This window comes from Hevea brasiliensis, chromosome 6 (genome assembly GCF_030052815.1).
Source record: "Hevea brasiliensis isolate MT/VB/25A 57/8 chromosome 6, ASM3005281v1, whole genome shotgun sequence".
Taxonomy (NCBI): domain Eukaryota; kingdom Viridiplantae; phylum Streptophyta; class Magnoliopsida; order Malpighiales; family Euphorbiaceae; genus Hevea; species Hevea brasiliensis.
This window is the reverse complement of record NC_079498.1, coordinates 108,646,779-108,668,729: the sequence shown is the minus strand read 5'-3', so window position 1 is coordinate 108,668,729 and position 21,951 is coordinate 108,646,779. Positions and strand designations below refer to the sequence as shown.

At 35.6% G+C, this 21,951-nt stretch overlaps 2 protein-coding genes across 4 annotated transcripts; one reads left to right on the top strand and one right to left on the bottom strand.

Moving 5' to 3' along the window:
- Positions 1 to 2,844: 2,844 nt before the first annotated feature.
- LOC110666576 (uncharacterized) lies at positions 2,845 to 18,341 on the bottom strand. Of its 3 annotated transcripts, XM_021827112.2 has the most exons (7): positions 17,763 to 18,339; positions 16,752 to 17,089; positions 16,149 to 16,301; positions 4,305 to 4,397; positions 3,987 to 4,045; positions 3,430 to 3,523; positions 2,845 to 3,123 (listed from the first exon to the last, which is right to left on the bottom strand). In XM_021827112.2, the coding sequence occupies exons 1-7, from the start codon at positions 18,205 to 18,207 to the stop codon at positions 2,902 to 2,904; spliced, it is 1,404 nt and encodes a 467-aa protein (XP_021682804.2). In that variant the 5' UTR covers positions 18,208 to 18,339; the 3' UTR covers positions 2,845 to 2,901. The 3 variants fall into 3 exon arrangements, with proteins under 3 accessions (XP_021682804.2, XP_058005188.1, XP_058005187.1); XM_058149205.1 differs by lacking the exon at positions 3,430 to 3,523 and having other exon boundaries at positions 17,763 to 18,341; XM_058149204.1 differs by lacking the exons at positions 2,845 to 3,123; positions 3,430 to 3,523 and adding an exon at positions 3,626 to 3,844 and having other exon boundaries at positions 17,763 to 18,341.
- Positions 18,342 to 19,883: 1,542 nt separating this feature from the next.
- LOC110666577 (F-box protein DOR) lies at positions 19,884 to 21,927 on the top strand. The gene has a single exon (XM_058149206.1). The coding sequence runs from the start codon at positions 20,137 to 20,139 to the stop codon at positions 21,289 to 21,291; it is 1,155 nt and encodes a 384-aa protein (XP_058005189.1). The 5' UTR covers positions 19,884 to 20,136; the 3' UTR covers positions 21,292 to 21,927.
- The last annotated feature ends 24 nt before the right edge of the window (positions 21,928 to 21,951 follow it).

The window sequence follows — 21,951 nt, the reverse complement described above, 5'->3', positions numbered from 1 at the left end:
GATTCCTGAGAAATCTGGAATGACCAGGATACTTTCTCGAGCAATCCTTTTCTTTTATCAAAAATTTAATCAACACTTGAGGGGGTGAGGACCGAGCATTTTTAAGAAAGGCATGGATTTTTTTTATCACTTGGGCATATTTAGAATAAATAAATTTTATAAATTTATTCAGAAATTAGTATTTAAGAAAGCTCAAAATATTCATTAATAATCTATATTTTTGAATATGAGAATTTATTTATAAATGAATCGCTGTAAATAAATGAAATAAATATCATATTAAAACAAAATTAAATTACCAAAATATTCAAAAATATCATTCCTCAAATTTTGTAAAATTTGGCTTTTCAAGTGTATTACTTAATCAGTAGTTCTACTATAGTTGCAATGTCTCTGTAGATTGATTGATAGAGAGAGAGAGAGAGAGAGAGAGAGAGAGAGAGAGGTACATTAACCTAATATAGAAGGAAACATGTAGCAGTATGGCCTTAATCTGTCAGCTGAAAAAATTAGAAATTTTATATCATATCATGAATGAGGTCATGGCTTTCAAATTGATAATTGGCCAGAAGATGATATGTAAAACTGAATAATACAATTTTATAAAACCTTCATCGCTCATCTTTTGATTTGGGCATTTTTCTGAATTTGATAGTAATCATACAGATAAGAATGAATTATTTTGATAAACAAGGACACAATGACATGTTGGATATACATACAAAAATGAACTAATTATAAAACTAATTAGGGATGCACATTGACGATGAAGCTACAGCTACAGTGTCCTGATTAGGTGGAAAGCAGCAGCCAGCAAGATTCTTTCTCTGCTATGAGGTTTGCCTTTTGTTTTTCTGCACCCTGAATCTCCCAAATAAAGGATGCTTTCACATGAACATCCTTTGCCTTGATTGATCTCCAGGTGAACTCTGGATAATTTTATTCAGATCTTCAGCCATTGGCAAAATGATGCTGATAATTAATCAGATAAAGGAGATGCTTGATTGTGAATAGATGCTCATCAAAAGGTCAGATTATTATACATGTTTCACTTTTATAATATAATTTCATTCAATTGTATGAAAATTGCTTTATAGTGTTAGTTAGACCTCTTCATTGGGTAAATTTTGGTACAAGCCCAAACCATGTCCTCCAAGGCTCCAACATGCACAGGCATGGCCCAAAACCTATTTTGCCAATTACGTGAACAAGATGGAGGTTCTGAATCTTCTCATGTATTGTAGATTTGCTAGTAATTAATGATAAAAAGATTTCAAAAAATATATTAAAAATTTTAAAAAGTAAGTAATGGAGAATTAGAACTGGAATTGTGAACTGCAAATCAATATTACTGATAGATGAAATTAACTACTGATTATTGAAAAGCTGAACTACTAGCTTCAACAAGAAAACTGCTTGTTTTTGAGTTCTTTTATGTACATGAAACCGGAATTAGCTTAAAGAAAGAACAATTGACAAGTTACATATGTTCAGTGTCAGGATGAAACAAAGATCAAGAAATTTATACGCTCTCAAGATTCAACAATGTATCTTCTTACTTGTAGCTACCATAGATGACTATAATTTGATGTCTTCAACATATGTGCAGAATAGGCTTCTTGCTCTTTTCTACCTCTAACTGCGATCCAAACCACGCCACAATCCGAACAGATACCCGCCAACTGCACTAGAAGTTTATGTGATGAGAATTGAGTTAAATTGAGCAAGTATATAGAGAGAGAGACAGAGGAGAAGAAGATAGTGCGGGACTCTGGTTTATGGACGCTGGCCGGCTTCAGAGAAGAAAAAGCAGCAAACACAAGCGTTGGACCAATTGTGGGGGCTTGTAGCCATCAAGCTAAAGTAAGCATAATTCGATTTAAACCAAAAAAATTTGAAGAACCATTTAATATAGAAATTCAATTCAATTTCTTTTTTTTTTTATAATTCCATTTTATATGATTTTTATTTTTTTTTTTAATTCAATCTATTTAATTTGATTCAATTTTTTTAAAAAAAATCAAATTAAATAATTTATTTTTTTAATTAATTATGATTAAGTCTTAAATTAAAGTTAAAAAATAAGAAATATAACTAAAATTAAATCTACAATGAATCCAACATAAAAAAAAAAAAACTAAAATAAAGCTCAAATCAATAAATCGAACGAATTTAATTTAATTTGGTGTGGCTTGCTAAAAATTTCAGTTTATTCAATTTAATTGGATTTAGTTTTCTCTCTAATTCAATTCACTTGGATTTAATTTGTCAAAAATTTTGATTTATTCAGTATTTAGTTTTTCAGACTGAATTGAATAGACCAGTATTCACCGCTACTAATTTGACTATTTATGGTTATTGATTGTAAAATATAATTTTCAGTCTCAATTTCAAATATATATATATATATATATAAAAGAAGGACATGTATCTATATAAAAGGACTTTTGACTACGCGCGCAGCTGTGCATGACAAATGCACTCCCAAAAACTGTGACCACAGTAAAGAATAACAATAAATAATAACTCCCTAGCATCCTTAATTCCGATCATTATAAAGGTTTAAGCCAGTTTCTTAGTAGAATTTGTTGGAATCTGGGCTTTGATGAGGGCGGATCAACTCAACACACTTGGCCCTCAGGTTGATGGACATTTTCTTCAAGTGGGCTTACGCTGACCCAACCAAAATGTTCCTACGTGTCATGCCAGATCATGTGCATCTTTGTCACCGCTACCAATTACAGCTCTCATGAAATGCAATCATGTATTCAGATGCTGCAATTGTGAGCAAGGCATTGATTTATGTCATAGAGGAGCTATTTTATCACTAAACAAATGTACCACTTAAAAAATGAATCTCCTTTCCAAGAAAGAGATTGTTAATTACATCCTTGCAAAGTTCTAATTTGTATTCGCTCCCTGTACAGCAATGAACAGTACAATAAAAATGGGAGAAGCAAGAAGAAACACATATGGGAGGGTTTGAGCAAGAGCATCATCTTCACTTCCAGCCACTCCTAGAGGGTAGTTGCTTTTATCTTCAATGAATGCCTCAAAATAGTTCTGGTAGCCTGTGCTTTTTGGTAAGAAGTTTGAGCCACTAACCTTCATCATGTCCATGGCCTACCATAAAGAAAGTTCTTTTTAATAATCAATCGAAATGGATACAGGGACTAAACTGACAAAAGATAAATTAGCATATTTATGATAATACCTCAAATATGGTAGTCAAAATTTTAAGTTGAGAAACTGCACACTTGGGCCTAAACCCAGCAGCCAGCACTGCAATTTTGCCTACTTTATTCTTGGCCCTTGGGCCTTGCAGTTGTTTACAACACTAGATCTGTTGGTTTAATTTATTATCTTTTCTCCAATTGCGAAGCATACATGTTACAGACTAAAATTTCTCTTCAGTCCATTCTCAGTTACCTGGAAACTGAACAGAAATTGTCGTGCTTTCTTGCTCACTTTAGCATTTGGATGAGACTGAAGTTTCTCATACATTGCCCGAGCCTCATTTGGCCTGTCAATCATTGTGACTTTTTACTACGATATAGTAGCAAGGAAGAAATACATTAAATTTTCATCGGGCAATTAAAAGGCACCAAAATGCACATTTCAACACTGCAATCTAGTAATGTTTCAGAATTTTATTATATCAACTTATTTGCCTGAAAAGCTGAATAACTAGAGAAAGCAACCCCATCCAGGTCTAAATATGCCTGCCATCCCAACTACACTCCATGGTGGTTTTGTTGAGTCAGGATTCTGTAACTTGTAATGACACTCATTTCAGTTAAAACCACACATTCATAAGAATGAACGCCATAGTTTTCTCGGATGCCTAGATGCAGACAACCAAAAGAATAGTCAAATTTACTAACAAGTAACTGTTTTGAAGTTCAATGTAAAATGGAATGAGCACTGCACTTTCAATAGACTATCCAATTCATTAGGGATCCAGCAATTATTGTAAATTAGAGTACCTATTAAGTGAATCATAACAGATAGACCATTGCAAAGCAGCCAATCCATGAAGTTCACTCTGCAGAAACAAGTATTATATGAATTCAAATCTCAAACAAGTAAAACCACTGAACCCTTATCTGGAACAAGAGGTATCCAGAACCTCATTTTCCCTTATTTAAAAGCTTGTCGGAGATCATTCTAAACCTCATTAACATATGACAATCAAGTCATTGAACTTAAATTCTCAAATTAAGCCTGAATGGCGGTGCAATTAACATATAGGAGCCAGTACAAATTACTCAAATAGTTGCAATTCACAATTTAAGTAAAATTACCTGAAATGGCAACTTATCCATAACCTTCTGATAATATGACAGTGCTTCATTAAGCTTTCCAGAATCCATGAAGGAGTCACCATCCTTCAAGGCCTGTAAGTCACAAAGACTTGAATTAGGAAAGAGGCACAGTTCTCAACAGATGCACAACAAGCATTATTATGTAATTGCATAAAAAAGCAACCATCATTAAACAAGTGTGTGTTTTATCATATAATAAAATTGGCAACTTCCCTTGCAAATAATGACAACACCAATTCATCGGTTATCTGTATTATCTCTAGCATTTAGCTATTATTACAAATTTTTTTGCCCATACTTTCAAGTATACAACTCAACTCAACTAAGCCTTTATCCCAAAAATTTGGGGTTGGCTATATGGATTCGCTTTTTCCACTCTAAACGATTTTGGGTTAAATCCTCAGAAATGTGTAATGCTTCTAAGTCATGTTGTACTACTCTCCTCCAAGTCAATTTAGGTCTACCCCTTTTTTTCTTTCTATCCTCTAACCTAATGTGCTCTACTTGTCTAACTGGAGCCTCCGTATGTCTACGCTTCACATGACCAAACCACCTCAATCTCCCTTCTCTCAACTTATCTTCAATTGGCACCACTCCTACCTTTTCTCTAATACTTTCATTACGGACTTTATCTAGTCTAGTATGGCCACTCATCCACCTTAACATTCTCATCTCTGCAACTCTTATCTTAGATGCATACGACTCTTTCAGTGCCCAACACTCACTACCATATAACATAGCCGGTCGTATGGCTGTACGGTAAAATTTTCCTTTTAATTTATTGGGAATCTTACGATCACATAAAACTCCCGTGGCACGTCTCCACTTCAACCATCCGGCTTTAATCCTATGACTAACATCCTCCTCACATCCCCCATCTACTTGAAGGACTGAGCCTAGATATTTAAAGTGATTACTTTGGGACAGTACCACTCCATTCAAACTAACTCCTTCCCTATCACCAGTTTGGCCTTCACTGAACTTGCAATGCATGTATTCTGTCTTCGTTCTACTTAACTTAAAACCCTTTGACTCTAGAGTACTTCTCCAAAGTTCTAGCTTCCTATTGACTCCTTCTTGTGTCTCATCTATCAGAACAATATCATCCGCAAACATCATGCACCAAGGAATACTCTCTTGTATATGTTTCGTCAGTTCATCTAAAACTAATGTGAAAAGGTAAGGGCTTATGGCTGATCCTTGGTGTAATCCAATTGAGATCGGAAAATCTCTTGTGTCCCCTCCCACTGTGCGCACAATAGTAGTTGCTCCTTCATACATATCTTTCAATACTTGTATGTACCTAATAGATACCCTCTTTTGTTCTAACACATTCCATAAGACCTCTCTTAGAACACTATCATAAGCCTTCTCCAAATCAATAAAAACCATGTGTAGATATTTCTTCCCATCTCTATATTTCTCCATCAAGCTTCTAATGAGAAAGATCGCTTCCATAGTTGAACGACCGGGCATGAAACCAAATTGATTGAGAGAGATAGAAGTATCATGACGTAGTCGATGCTCCACAACTCTCTCCCACAACTTCATAGTATGGCTCATGAGTTTAATTCCCCTATAGTTTGAGCAACTCTGTATGTCTCCCTTATTTTTAAAAATAGGTACTAAAATACTCTTCCTCCATTCATCAGGAATTTTCTTTGAGTTTAGAATCTTATTAAATAATTTAGTTAACCATGCCACTCCCATATCTCCCAAATACTTCCACACTTCAATTGGTATTTCATCGGGTCCACAGGCTTTACCCACTTTCATTCTCTTAAGTGCTTCATTTACTTCTAAAGATCTAATCCTTCTAGTATAATTTACATTCTTTTCTATTGTTCTATAATCTATATTCACGCTATTTCCATTTTGACTATTATTAAAGAGATCATTAAAATAATTTCTCCATCTTTCTTTAATGTCCTCATCTTTCACCAACACTTTTCCTTCTTTATCCTTAATGCACCTAACTTGATTGAGATCTTGACATTTCCTTTCTCTACTCCTTGCTAATCTATAAATATCTTTCTCCCCTTCTTTAGTTCCAAGTTTCTCATATAACTTTTCAAAGGCCTGTGCTCTTACTTGACTAATTGCCTTTTTTGCCTCTTTCTTTGCTATCTTGTACTGTTCATATGCCTCATTATTATCACATTTAGGTAATTTCTTATACCATTCCCTTTTTCTCTTCACTGCCTTTTGTACTTCCTCATTCCACCACCATCTCTCTTTTGAGGGTGGTCCATGTCCTTTAGACTCTCCAAGTACTTTTCTAGCTACTTCTCTAATCTTTGATGCTATCTGTATCCACATATCATTGGCCTCCATATCTAGCTTCCATACTTCAGACTCGAGAAGCTCATTTTTGAACTTCACTTGCTTTACTCCTTTGAACTCCCACCACTTTGTTCGAGCTACACTATTTCTTCTGACCTTACTTGAATTGTTCCTAAACTTGACATCCAAGACCACCAACCTATGTTGACTTGTTAAAGCCTCTCCTGGAATGACCTTGCAATCCTTGCATAGAGCTCTATTTGTCTTCCTGGTTAAGAGGAAGTCGATTTGGCTTCTATGTTGCCCACTTTTGAAAGTCACTAAATGTGACTCTCTTTTTATAAAGTAGGTATTTCCTAGTATTAGGTCGTATGCCATAGCAAAATCCAGGATGCTTTTTCCCTCCTCATTTCGACTGCCAAAACCAAAACCTCCATGAACATTCTCATAACCTTGCCTATCACTTCCTACATGTCCATTCGAATCTCCACCAATGAAAACATTCTCTTCATTCGGTATGCTTTGCATTAAATCATCCATATCTTCCCAAAACCTTTGTTTACTCTCACTATCTAGTCCTATTTGTGGGGCATAAGCACTAACTATATTTATTGTTTCTCCTTCTAGTACTAGCTTTACTAGTAGAATTCTATCTCCTACTCTTTTCACAGCTACTACTGCGTCTTTCAATGTTCTGTCTATGATTATACCCACTCCGTTCTTATTTCTCTCCTTTCCGGTAAACCACAGTTTGTACCCTGAATTACCCACTTCCTTACTTTTCTCTCCTACCCATTTAGTCTCCTGAATGCAAGCAATATTCACCATTCTCCTTTCCAAGGTATCCACAAGCTCCATTAATTTTCCTGTAAGTAATCCAACATTCCAAGTACCAACCCTGATCCTCCTCCTATCCTGCTCCTTCCTAATTGGTCTTCTTCTATGATATCTTCTATTGTTTTCTATGTCTATCTTGTGTTCTGTTCCACTATTTGTTCTACTATCTGTCCTATGGACTAACTTCTTTACCCACACCCGTCCATAATGTGGGAACCCTTGCTCACTTAACACAACACCCGGGCACCGGCATGGCATGACGGGTCGCTTTCGGTGAACGCCCTACACCCTTGCATATTTATCACTACACCCGGGCTCCGATGTAGCGCGACGTTAGTGGAGGACGCCCCAACGTTTATATCATTTGAATCCATATCATAGGGTGTGACGAAATTTTTACGCCGGTTGTCACCTACCGCAACCCTCCTCCTTTATCCGGGCTTGGGACCGGCTAAGCACAAACTACTTAGGCGGAGTTCCCATACTTTCAAGTATATATGCTTTTATTCAGTTTGGCAAACAAAAGGGGTAGGCAATTTGTCTGGGATCCTATGCGAAATATGCTCGGGTAAATGGCATAATTGATCACAAATTGATAGGTGAATAGAACCAATTTGGCTTGTCTACCGTAAAGCTAGATGGCTCACTTGCTATCCATTTTATATTCTCAATACTGTGGGTGGTTCATGAGTCATCCTCATACACTATATAATGCAGAATAGGAATGATATTCCATGTAAAATTAAGAAATTTAAGAATTTTATTTTTTAGGAATTTTATTCTTATTAGGTCTATTATTTAGCAATTTTATCATTTGTTAATTTCTTTTGATTTAATTTAGTATTTCTAATTAGCATTGAATTAGGTTTCTATAATTCTAATATGATTGAGATTCCTAATTCTATCAATAAGACCTAGTGTTTCTATTGTTATTAGACATGTTTTGGCTATGGCAATTTTATGAAATTAATAAATATTTGAAAATTAGTTCTCTCTTCAAGGATTGGTCCTTTGCGGTGCCTTCAAAATTTCCCTCTACTCTTTGACAAAATTTTATGCCTTGTTTACTGTTAAAAAAAAAAAAAAAACAGAAAATAGAAAGCTTTAAGAAACAGCGCAACCCAGCAGCACACTCCCACCCCTCACCATACACCACCATCCGGCCATCAAACCCAAACACCGCCACTGCCAATCCATCGGTGACATCCAGGTGATCCTTCCGGCTCCTTTCCGATCACCTGCAACTTCCCAGAAAAGAAGATCTGACCGAGTTAGATCTTGACCCGAATCTAGACCTGCAAGTTTTCCAAATTTTTTTGGCTTCTAACCCTCCCCAGCCCTTTTCCAATGGCTGATTTGCCCATCTCTGTTGTCGGAACTGCTGTTCGACTTCCCAGCTGCAAAAACCCATTAAGTCAAGTCAAGGAATCTATTGGATTTTTTTTTTCGGATGAAAATGACTCTTAAATTGCTGAAATTTCAGTTTTCTTCAGTGAGGTATGCTTCCTTGATTTGAAATCATAACATGGATTGAAAGATTACAAGATGATATTGATGATTCTGTTAGGCTTTGGAAACCTTAACAGAGAAGAAATAGGGTAGAAGAAGAAGAATAGAAGAGAGAAAAGTAATAGAATAGAGAAATAGGGAGAGAAAGAGAGAAATTATATTTCTTGATAGTTCTTCGATGAAAATTACAAGGTAACTGCTAAGATTTTATAGCTCTAGCTGGTGTAACTGCCTAACTCCTTAGCTGTCACTATAGCAATCTCAGTTACAACAGGTTTAGTAACTGCTACTATTTTTTTCCCGCTCATAACCTCTTGTAGAATATCTAGAAACAACTATACTCTTCTACATCACTTCCTATCCTTATTCCTATACCTCCTTCTATAATATGTAACAATGCCCCCTTCTTGAGCGCTTTCTTGTCCCCAAGAAAGTGAACAATCTGGAAATTGAGCAGTGATGAAACTTTTATCTTCCCAAGTAGCATCCTCAAGTGGAAGATTAACCCATTTAATGAGGCCTTGCTCAACCTGTTGATCACCTCTCAAAATAACTCTGGTTTGCAACACCTCCTCAAGAGCAACAACTAACTGATCTTCCTGGTACTGAGGCAGTTCTCTAATAGGCGTAACACCATCTCCCAATTTCTTTTTGAGCATGGAAACATGGAAGATAGGATGGATGGATGAAGATGTAGGTAAGGCCAACTTATAAGCTACCTGTCCCACCTTTGCTAATATTTCAAAAGGACCATAATACCGAGCAGATAGCTTAAGAGATTGCCTCACAGCCACTGAAGCTTGCCTATAAGGCTAAAGCTTCAAATAAACCCAATCCCCTACTGCAAATTCTCTCTCTGTTCGATTCTTGTTAGCCTGTTGTCGCATTCTATTCTGAGCTTTCTGCAAATTCTCTTTAAGAAGATTGTTGAGGTGTTGTCTGTTTTGAAGAAATTGGTTCACGGCTGCCACAGATAATTCTTCAGCAATTCCAGAAGGAAAAAGTGGTGGAACATAACCATAAAGTGCCTCGAATGAGGACATCTTAATTGCACTGTGGAAGGAGGTATTATACCACCATTCTGCTAATGATAACCAATTAGCCCAAGTAGATGGCTGTAAATGAACCATGCACCTCAAATATCCTTCTAAGCATTGATTCACCCTCTCAGTTTGACCGTCGGACTGAGGATGATAAGCAGAACTAAAAGCAAGCTTCACACCCATTTTCTTGAATAATTCTAGCCAAAAATTACTAGTAAAAATTTTGTCCCTATCTGAAATAATAATTTGAGGAACTCCATGTAACTTGAAAATATTATCCAAGAAAAGATGAGCTACTATTGCAGTAGAATAAGGATGAGCTAAAGGCAAGAAGTGTGCAAATTTGGTAAATCTACACACCACAACTAAAATGACATCCTTGCCCTTTGACTTGGGAAGTCCCTCAATAAAATCCATTGAAATTTGCTGCCATGCTTGAGAAGGGATGGCTAATGGCTGCAACAACCCTGGGTAAGCACAGTGTTCTGCTTTACACCTTGCACAAGTCTCACATTCCCTCACCCATTTCATCACATCTTGCAACATTTCAGGCCAGAAAAAATATTTTTTGAGCCTCATATTGGTGGCATGAACACCTGAATGACCTCCCATAGGAGAGTTATGATATGCCTGCAGTAAAACAACTTTTAAAGTAGTAGAAGAACCCACATAAATTCTGTCTTTGTAATACAGAACTCCACTTTTCAATTGATAACCCGGAATAGCATTACTATCCAAAGAAAGCTGCTAAATCAATCCACTAACCTTCTCATCTCCATCATAACTCTGCACCACATTTTGCATCCAAATAGGTACTGCCATTGAATGCATAACAGTACAATAATGGCTTGAATACTCATCCTCGGGCCTCCTTGATAATGCATCTGCAACCTTATTCTCAATGCCCTTCCGATACAAAATTTTATAGTCCAAACCTAACAACTTAGAAATACCCCTTTGTTGTAAATTAGTATGCAACCTTTGCTCCAAAAGGTACTTAATGCTCTCATGGTCAGTTTTAATGAAAAATTGACCTTGCTCAAGGTAATGTCTCCACTTCCCAACAGCAAAAGTAATGGCCAAAAATTCCTTCTCATAAACTGATAAGGCTTGACTTCTAGGGCCAAATGCCTTAGATATATAAGCTACTGGATGCCCTTGCTGTTGGAGAACAGCTCCCATGCCCCAATTGCTGGCATCTGTCTCAATGATAAATGGTTTAGTAAAGTCTAGTAAGGCAAGGACGGGTGCCTCAGACATGAGTTTCCTCAGTGTATCAAAAGCCTGCTGGGCTACCTCACCCCACTGGAAATTATCTTTCTTCAAAAGGTTAGTTAAAGGCTTGCATATTATACCATAGTGTTTGACAAACTTCCTATAGTATCCTGTCAAGCCAAGGAAACTCCTAAGGTCTTTTACTGAATTTGGAACTGGCCAATTAACCATGGCAACAACCTTTTTGGGATCAGTAGCTACACCCTGTGCTGAAATAATATGCCTAAGATAATCTACTTCAGTCTCCCCAAAAAAACATTTAGATCTTTTGGCATAAAGTTGCTGCTGTTGTAAAACTTTAAAAAGTTCTTCTAAATGTTGTAAATGACACTGCATATCCTTACTATACACCAATATGTCATCAAAGAAAATTAAAACAAACTTTCTTAAGAAGGGTTGAAAGATATGATTCCTCAGTGCCTGAAATGTGGCAGAGGCATTGGTGAGCCCAAATGGCATTACCTTAAACTCAAAGTGCCCATGGTGAGTTTTAAATGCAGTCTTTGGAATGTCCTGTGGCAGCATCCTGATTTGGTGATAACCAGCCCTCAAATCTATCTTGGAAAAAATGCTGGCCCCATTTAATTCATCCAACAAGTCTTCAATAATGGGGATAGGAAATTTGTCTTTCACAATTTGCTCATTAAGTCTTCTGTAATCTATACAAAACCTCCATGTCCCATCCTTCTTTTTGACCAAAAGAATAGGAGAAAAGTATGGACTAGTGCTTGGCTGAATTATTGAAGATTGAAGCATATCATCTACTAACTTTTCAATCTAAGCCTTTTGGTAATATGGATACCTGTAAGGCCTTATATTGACTGGTTGGGCAGTAGGTTGAAGGGGAATGGCATGGTTGTGAGTTCTGAATGGAGGCAATCCGTGAGGTTCCTCAAAAATACTGTGATACTGTTGTAACAACTGCTGCAACCCTTTGTCATTCACAGGACTAGAAGACACAACATTTAAACAAGTGTCAGACAAGGTGGAACTCACAATGCAAAATAGAGGAGTTTGGAAATCCACTCATTTTCTATAAAAAATATTCTTAGATTGCCATAATCCAGACTGTAAGGATCCTTCACCAATTCCTTTCGGCGACACTGTACCTCCATTCCTTGTAATAGCAATTTCAGAAGTCTCAAAATCAAACAAAACAGGATTATGATTTCTCAACCAATCCACCCCTAGAATCATATCAAATCCCCCTAGCTCCAAAATTCTAAAATCAAATGCAAACTCCAATTCCTGCATTTTCCATTTAAAATTTTGGCTCATGTGTTCACATCTCAATTTTCTACCATCAGCAACTGTAACAGCTATAGAAGGAATCTGCACTAAATTTAATTTCAAGTCCAAAGCCACTCTTTTATCAAGGAAACTGGTGGTGCTACCACTATCAATTAATACCACTAGCTGCCTATTCTTATGGATCCCCAACATCCTTATTGTATCCACACCATGACTCCCTTCCAAAGCATGCACAAACAAGGTTGTCTCATCCATTGTCACTATTTCATCCCAATCAGCCTTCACATCATGCCACTCTTCATTCCCCAACTCCTCTTCCTTACCTTCCACATATATTGCATTTAAGAACTTAGGTTTACATTGGTGTCCAAGGAAATACTTCTCCCCACACCTAAAACAAGGTTTGGGTAAACTTCTAGGAGCTGCAGTACCATTATTTCCAGTTTTGGGTGTTGAAGATGAGGCTATTGTTTGATTAGAAGAGATACTAATACCTGTAGGTTGTGTTTTAACAGTAGTGCTTGGATTAAGTTTGAAATGTTGATCATAATTGGGTGGTCTTGGAGGGTATTGATAAGATTGATATGGTTTAGAGTACTGGTTTGAAGAATTTGATGGGTTAGGAGTGATAGGGTTACTACTGAAGTTCTTGACGGGTTTGGAAAAATTGGTACTGCCTTTAGGTTTCTTACTACTTTCCAATAGTTGCTCCTATAACCTAGCAATATCCACAGCCTGAGATAAAGAAACAGGTTTCATCATCCTTACCATGAATCTAATCTCATCTTTTAAACCACCCACAAAGCCAGAGAGGAAATATGATTCCCCTAAATCAGGCATTAATCTCTCCGTTCTAATTCTAAGATCTTCAAACTCATCTTGATATTCACCCACAGTTCCTTCTTGTCTTATTTTCATGAATTCCTCCACTATATCCTCCAATCCCTCATCCCCAAACCTACTACAAATAGCTTTCTCGAATTCCTCCCAAGAATGTTTTTCCCCTTTATACCAATTGTGGTACCAAGCATCTGCTCTATCCACCAGGAAAAGACTTGCCATTTCCACCTTTCGATCACAAGGCACCCTATACACTTCAAAATACTTCACACATTTTCTCAACCAAACCCTAGGGTCCTTTCCCTCAAAAATAGGTAACTCAATTTTAGGAAGAAATTGAGTCATACCTGGAATATTAGGTATTGGCAGCAACCCTCTGTTATTCCCTAGAGTAGGTTGATTCATAGACACAAATTGCGTCGGAATGGACTGCATTTGCACAGGAACTGATTGGACAGGTGCGGACTGCGAAACTCTGTTCTCGCCTCTGTTTCCCCCTTCCTCAGAACTGCTACTTTCCCTATTCTTTTCCCTAGGGTAGCCAATCATGTGAGCTCGCAACTCTTCCAGAATCACATGATTGCTCATAGCAGTTTTTTTCACCTCCGCTAACTCTTTTTCATTCTTCTGATTTGATTCTTGCAAAGTGTTCACTTTCTCGACAGTCCTCTGTGACACTTCTTGCAAATTCTTCATTTGTTCTTCCAATTCTGCAATTCTGACCATCTCCTGACTGACCACAGCAGATCTAGTCATATTGCAATCCTCAAGAACAATTAGCTCTCTGGTTTCTCAGAAACCTGGCTCTGATACCAAATGTTAGGCTTTGGAAACCCTAACAGAGAAGAAATAGGGTAGAAGAAGAAGAATAGAAGAGAGAAAAGTAATAGAATAGAGAAATAGGGAGAGAAAGAGAGAAATTATATTTCTTGATAGTTCTTCGATGAAAATTACAAGGTAACTGCTGAGATTTTATAGCTCTAGCTGGTGTAACTGCCTAACTCCTTAGCTGTCACTATAGCAATCTCAGTTACAACAGATTTAGTAACTGCTACTGTTTTTTTTCCACTCATAACCTCTTGTAGAATATCTAGAAACAACTATACTCTTCTACATCACTTCCTATCCTTATTCCTATACCTCCTTCTATAATATGTAACAGATTCTAAAGTAATAGATGAGTTATGAGATGCAATTCAAAGATAAAGATGAATTTGATGATCATTATGAACAACTTGATGAAGTATGTTATTTGATTGATTTGTATGAAGGTCTTAACTATGCTCCTTGTGGTTTATTTGATGAATATTGACATATTCAACTAATCTTACAATATAGTGAGAAAGCACTTGAAGAATGTAAGAATGAGTATCATGATCAACAGGTTCATCAACAAGTCAAAGATAAAGAACTTGAAGAATTTGAAGCATAGGAAAAAACACATATGTTCCAATTGAGAGAACAATTGGATTAGGTAAAAAGTATTGAAAATATAAAGGCAAAAAGTCTTGAAAAAGCAAGCCAAGAACAAGAGAAACTTGAATTTGAAAAGCAACTTGAGGTTAAAGATGACATTAGTAAGGAGCAACATGAAGAACCTAAGATCGAAGAATCTAAAGATTTGAGTCTTGAACATGGATCTATTGAAGAGCCTATTCTAGAGCAAGAAGTTGATGAAAATGCACAAGCAAAGCTTGAGGAGAATAAATTACAGAATAAAGAAGATCACTCTATGGAAACTTCAATGGAGATTGAAGAAAATCAAGTTATTCCTAATGATTTGAAGAGCCTTTCAACTGTCAATAAGCTTGATTTTATTTGTCCATATCCTTTTAGAGATGCAAAAGAAAGCATAAAGTGCTTGATTTCAAACTTGTTGCTACCATACAAGAATGAAGAGTTGATTGTTCTCCTAATGCAGTTTTTTAATCTCTCGCACTTCAAGACTCGAGGACAAGTTTTTTCCAACTAGGGGAAAATAATGCAAAATAGGAAGATATTCCTAATACAATTTAGGAGTTATATTTCATGTAAAATTAAGAAATTTAAGAGTTTTATTCTTTAGGAATTTTATTCTTATTAGGTCTATTATTTAGGAATTTTATTATTTGCTAATTTCTTTTGGTTTAATTTAGTATTTCTAATTATAATTGAATTAGAGTTCTAAAATCCAAATGTGATTGGAATTCCTAAATTTGTAAATAAGACCTAGTGTTTATATTGTTATTAGACAATTTTTGGTTATGACAATTTTATGAGATCAATAAATATTTGAGAATTTGTTCTTTCTTCAAGAATTAGTCCTTGATTTCTTCAGGTTCTTTATTCTTCTTTATTTGTTCTACATCACTGTATCAAGAAGCATTTAATAGAAATATCATCAAGGAATTGAAAGTGCATAAGAACACAAACTACAATGTGATTTTAATTTTCCAACCATACAAAAATATATTGAAAAATCAACCATAAAACCTTGTATTACCAATGAGCTACAACAGAGTTCATGATAACTATTTCACATACTAAAACTAATAGAATCAAGGTTGCTCCTTCATCTTAACTGGAAAAGACTTTCAAACAAAAATAATTTTAAGCAGGCGTATTAATTCTGGAGAGAAGACACATGCCTATATTTTGATTTAAAGTAGTACATGAAGGACATGCAATCGAAAAAAAAAAAATCAATATCATATTAAGTTACTTGTCATCTAATAGTCCAAGAAACATTTTTCAATAAAATATTTTCCAATCTTGCAGTATGAAGGTAGAATTAAGTAAAAAGTACCTTCTCACACTCAGATTTAAGCTTTGGATCAACATTTAAACCAATTTTCTTCCTATAGGCTGCAAGCAATTGCTTTGTGTGTTTGTCTTTAGCAGCTCGTTCTTCTGCTGTTTCAAGCATATCTCCAGGGCGAATAGTTCTTCCACCACCAAACTAAACACCAAAAAATGGAAAATTAGAAATAGCTTACTTCTAATAGTTTGCTTTTCTATAAAATTGCAAAATGAAAAGGTACCATTAACAATTCCTATGGCAAATGGATTTGGAGATTTCCTTTAGTTCTTGTGAAAGATCATTTTCTTCTCAATAGACATAAGTGGTTTTCTCTTTTTGTAGCTTCCAATTTTATCCTCAAATTCACTCACAGCTACTGCCACTAATATTGGAGTCGGATCATTTTTCTCTTTTGGTGGAAAATTGACAGAAAGTTTTGTTTCCCACATTGATCAAGTCCACTTCATTCTATTTCTTTCTGAAACAAACTTATCTAAATGCAACCCTTGCAGGGTCAATTCATGAATTAAAACAGTAATATCAACTGAGGAAAAAGAAAAATTTTAAATGAAAGATTGATGTTCAAGAAAGAGAATGATGTTAGCATACAGTCTTGGAAATGTCTCCAGGTCTAGGAAAGACACCCCATGTTGAAACTTTCGGCTTGTAAAGATCCAAATTATCTTCTTGGCTAGACTGAGGGACTGATGTTGTTGGGTCCCCAAGCTTGCTGGTGTCTCCAACAATTATCTCCACCTCAGGCAAGTCCCCTTCTGGAAAAGGGTCTATTACTGGAGCCAATCCAGGTGGCAGTCCCCTGCCCCTTTTCTTGTCTTCAAAGTTGAGTCCAATGAAATCCACGCTTGAAATTGACAGTTTTTTTTCCTTAATGGTACCTCTCTCCACCAAGCCTCTTTCTAAATTCCCCCCATTCTCTCCCTTCAGTCCTAAAACAAATTCATAAACAGGTGTAAATATACATTATAATTCGTATGGTAGTCTCAACCATCAAATGCTCCTGATTTTTCTTTGGCAATTAGTACAGTATGGATTGATAAAAAGAACAGCAGTTGATCTGTTCTTCAATCATTTGAAATGGATAAAATTTCAAAAGAGTTAAATAATTTTTTATTTGACCTCTCACTAAGGCTCAGGTTGGTTCTACAAAAGATCCAAAGAGAAATTTACATAGATCCTTGAAAATGGCTTCCATACCTAAGCTTTTATAGACCTTATCCTCTCTTACACTGTCATTATATTCATAAACCAACAAATTGAGATTTGGCATGCAATAAAATGGCTTTAAACAATAGAAATATGCAAACTTAATATTGATAAAACTAGATTTTTACCATATCAAAAACTACACATTTGTTATATATTGAAACCTCTTTGGGAAATTATAGAGGCAAAGTAGATGTGGTTGATCCAGTTGCAAAAAGACCATGACTACCTTCAGAACACAATCATTTTCTCACTAGCTCATGTCTAATTGCAACTAAATTATTCCAACTAAATATGACTGTCATGATAAAACTATGTCTAATAAACTAAACTTAGCTGAAATTGCTAACTAAAACAGATACTACTTTAATTTTACCTCAATTACCAATAAAATACCTGAATTTGTTTCACTTTCTGAAGCACCCTTCACACCTCCACCACCACCACCGCCAACCTCTTTACTTTTCTTGTACTCCTTAGCTTTCTCCATAGCAACCTTAACCGAGACGGGCACTTCTTTTTCTTCCCCATCATTCCCAATTGAAGTACTACCAGAACCCTCAATTGGGTTTTTCTGGAGTTTCGTTTTCTTGGTGTCTCGAATCGATTTCTTATACGCTTTAGCTTTCTCAAAAGCCAGCTTTACAGGATCCACAGGTCCAGGTTCGGGTTCTGGCGTGGTTCCCGGAGGGTTTTGTGAAGTGGGCTTTGCAGATTCAGCATTTGAGGGATTAAGAGACAAAGAGGTTTTGAATGGAGAAGGTTTGGAGGGGAAGAGAGTAGTGGGTTTTTGGATAAGAGAAGAAAGACACGAATGTTGAAATTGATGAAGAGAAGCCATGAACGGGGTTGGTTAGTTATGTGTTTTAAATTACGCGGTTGGATAAGGGTAGTTATTTGGTGATTTTTTTTGCAGTTTCTGGCGGATTTTTCATTCCATTGAATGGGAGATAATTGGATGCTTTTTGCTGCATTTCAAATTTAATAAAATTTTACATTTCATTTTACAAGATTTTTATAAATTGATATTTATTTTGGTAAATTAATTAATTATAAAAATTATTAATTTAATAAAAAAAACTTTTTCATATGAAAAACACAAATAATATTTTTTTTTAAAAAAATCTAGAGCATATATTATTTTTGATAAATTTTATTAAAAAATTATAAGAACAGATTTAGGATTTATTAAATATTATGTCTTAGATTTCTTTTTAAAGAAAATTATATGCTTTTTATATGAAGGAATTTTATTTTTTTTATCATTAAGATAATAAATTTTTTGTAATTAATTAATTAATGAAAAAAAATTATTCTCTAGATTAATTGTATATTTATGTTAAATCACTTTATTTTTCATAACAAAATAATTTTATTTTATATAAAATTAAATAACTATATAAAAACACATTAAATAGTAGATTTCATGTGTACTAACATCAGCACTTGTCATTCAATTTTCAATATAATGATTTTAATGTTATTAATACTAAGTAAAGTAGTATAATGATTGAATGTTTATTTTTAGTAAAGCTTCAATCTATTTTTTAAAAAATTGTGACTTACCAAAAGAAATATAATAACTTTAATTTTAATTTAGAATGATAAAATACATTAATTTAAAATCTTAAATTGTTTTTAAAAAAATAAATAAAATACATCAAGCACTTAAACTTGAAAAAAATAAGTTAAACTATAATACACAACAAAAGTACTGAACAATGAAAAGAGAAAGTGTATCTTTAAATATTAACATGAGTAAGGCATCAAAGACATGATCTTTAAAAAAAAAAAAAAAATCCTTACCATGCATTATGCAATAACTAGGCAAGGCATCATGCAATATTATGTTCATGATTTATTAATTTGAGTAATTATATCACTTCAATGGTGTAAATGATGCAAATGAAGAATTTAGTTTAAAAAAAAAATTCAGAATGGGGATTTCTCTCATATTTAATTAAAATCATACCACAAAGAGAGATTCAAACATAATTAGAATCTTAGAATTTAATTTTTTTTTTCAAAAAAAAATAATCTTAGCAGTTAAAATCTCAATTATTATTATTATTTTTTTTTTAATTATTAGAGAAGAAAGATTACATATTAGTGAAATTTAGTTTTTCTGGAATTTTCAAACGATTTTAGTTAAAGGTTTGATGACTTTAATGGTGCAAGCCTAACATATACATATATTTTAAGGATGCTAATTGATGTGCACATGGACTAGTGAATTAGACATGCTCTTGTCCCTGTGGGTTCTTAATCTCCTGTAGAGATTTGTCATTGGCTTAATCATGAGAGTTGGGATATTGCTTGTAAATGGAATTGGCAATGGTATCTACGGTTGTATTTTTGTTTTGTATTATTTTCTTTATTGGTGCGGTCGTACGGAAAGCAGAAAACTGGGAACTCGATCATGTAAATAATATATATGACTTTTAACAATTGCGCAAATTAGGCTACTACATTATTGAATTTTAAGTTTTCAAAAGTGAATCTCACTCTATTCCAACCGTAGATACTATTATTAAAATTATTATTATTATTATTATTAAAATTGCTATTCTTCAGTGGGTTTTTGGCGTTTATTATATTTTTGTTTCGTTTCGTTTGATTGTAATCCCTACCACGCCGCCGGCGGGTGCTCAAGAACTGAATTCATCAGATTTGGTTCTTCCAATTCCATAGAAACGATAAGAACAGAATTAACCCATTAATTCCTCTGGATCCAATCTCTTCTTCTCAAACCCAATTCTAAGTTTCAGAAATGGAATCCAAACCCTTCAAGTGCTCCGCGCAACAGAGATCCGCCAAAAGAAGAAAGCATACAATTGTAAGAAACTCAAATCCCACACCCATAACCAAAATCTGTCCCGATCTCATCTTTGACATATTTTCAAGGCTTCCCGTGAAATCCCTGGTGCGATTCCGGTGCGTTAACAAGCTCTGCTCCACCATCGTTGCCGACCCATCTTTCGCCGCTGCTCATCAACCTTATCCCCGGCCGAAACCGGGCCTTCTCATCACCTGTCCTACTCAGCTTCAATCAGCCCAGACCTTCTTCTCCGCCAACCTCAACGGTGGCCCCGCTACTCACTGCCTGACGGTCCCTCCTCGGTACTCTCGCTACACTACCCAGTCAATTAATGGCATAGTTTGTATGGATTTTGGCCTTTGCGCTACCCTTTGCAATCCCAGTACTAGGCAGGCGATTACTCTACCACTTGTTTGTTCAAAGACATCAAAGGCTGCTTCTTCTACCTACTATTGCGTTAACTCATTAGGGTTCGACCCAGTTTCTAAGCAGTACAAAGTTTTAAATTCATGGCGGAATTACCAAACGGGCAAGACTGAATATCGAGTTTTCTCATTGGGTACTCAATCATGGCGGCTTCTCCCCGACGGTCCTCCTTACTCTCCTCGACGGGAAAGCATTTGCGTGAATGGGATCATATATTTCCGGACCCTTGCAGATATGGTTGCTTTCGATGTGCAAAACGAAACTTTTCGAGTGATCCAACTCCCCAGTGACGCCCCAAATGACGTGAACACATCTTGTTTGATCCAGTTAGCAGGGCGTTTGGCTATAGTTAATTTTCAACTGGATTCCCAGAACCAGTTAAGTCTATGGATTCTGGAGGACTACTGGAATGAGATTTGGATCCTGCACCATATCGTCTTCCCCACTTATTGGAGGAAAAAGAATCAAAACTATTTGGTTGCAGGCACCATTGCTACAGGGGAGATCCTACTGGCACCATGCTTCTTATCCAATCCCTTTTATGTGTTTTATTATGATTTAGAAAGATCCAGTCTTCGAAGGGTGAAAATTCGTGGGCTTCCAGAATATGATTCTCTTGATGTATCTCGAAATGCTGTTACAGTCACTGGCTATGAGGAAAATATATTATCACTGGGTTAATGACTGAAACCTCTTCCCTAATAAACTTGCATTGTATTGCATGTTTTTAGCCTTTTGTTGTGAGTGAAAAGAAAACTACCAGCGCTCATGGTGATTGAGTTGTAGATGAATGATGGACAAATGATGAATTTTTTTGTGGCAATTCTGACCTGGCCAGTTGGCATGCGTACATTATACTTGAAGTTATACAGAGCTTGCGATAACAGGTCTCTCCCTCATGATGTTAAAGCACGGTTGCTCTGCACCGTACATGTTTGTTTGTTGTATCATTACATGGAGAGATTTTAGAATACAACAGTTGTATCAATACGTGTTCTTAAAAAATGTAGGTTGTGGCCCCATATATAATTTCTTACTTGAGAACAATTACTGTGTTTGATCCAGGAGATTTGTAGTATTTAGCTCCTTCTTTAAAACAATTGCATTCTTATTGTTGAGCACTAGGTTCTATTACAACAGTAGAGTAGAAATCTATCCTACCTTCTCAGAATGGCTTAGTTGTCGCCTAGATAATTCTAGTTGCTCAGTTCTCTAGATTTGAAGCTGAGGCCAACTTTTCAATTGCAACGCAAAGATTTGAAATCTGCTGACTCTGCTCTTCAGTTTAGAAAGTGATAGGAGCAATAATCATTTCCTTGCAAGAAAAAAAAAAGGGCAAAA

Coding starts and splice junctions, on each gene's coding strand:
- LOC110666576 (XM_021827112.2), bottom strand. CDS start 18,207: ATGGCTTCTCTTCATCAATTTCAACATTCGTGTCTTTCTTCTCTTATC. Junction 4,398..16,148: donor TTAAATCTGAGTGTGAGAAG/GTACTTTTTACT, acceptor TGTGACTTACAG/GCCTTGAAGGATGGTGACTC. Junction 3,524..3,986: donor TGTTATGATTCACTTAATAG/GTACTCTAATTT, acceptor AATGATTGACAG/GCCAAATGAGGCTCGGGCAA.
- LOC110666577 (XM_058149206.1), top strand. CDS start 20,137: ATGGAATCCAAACCCTTCAAGTGCTCCGCGCAACAGAGATCCGCCAAA.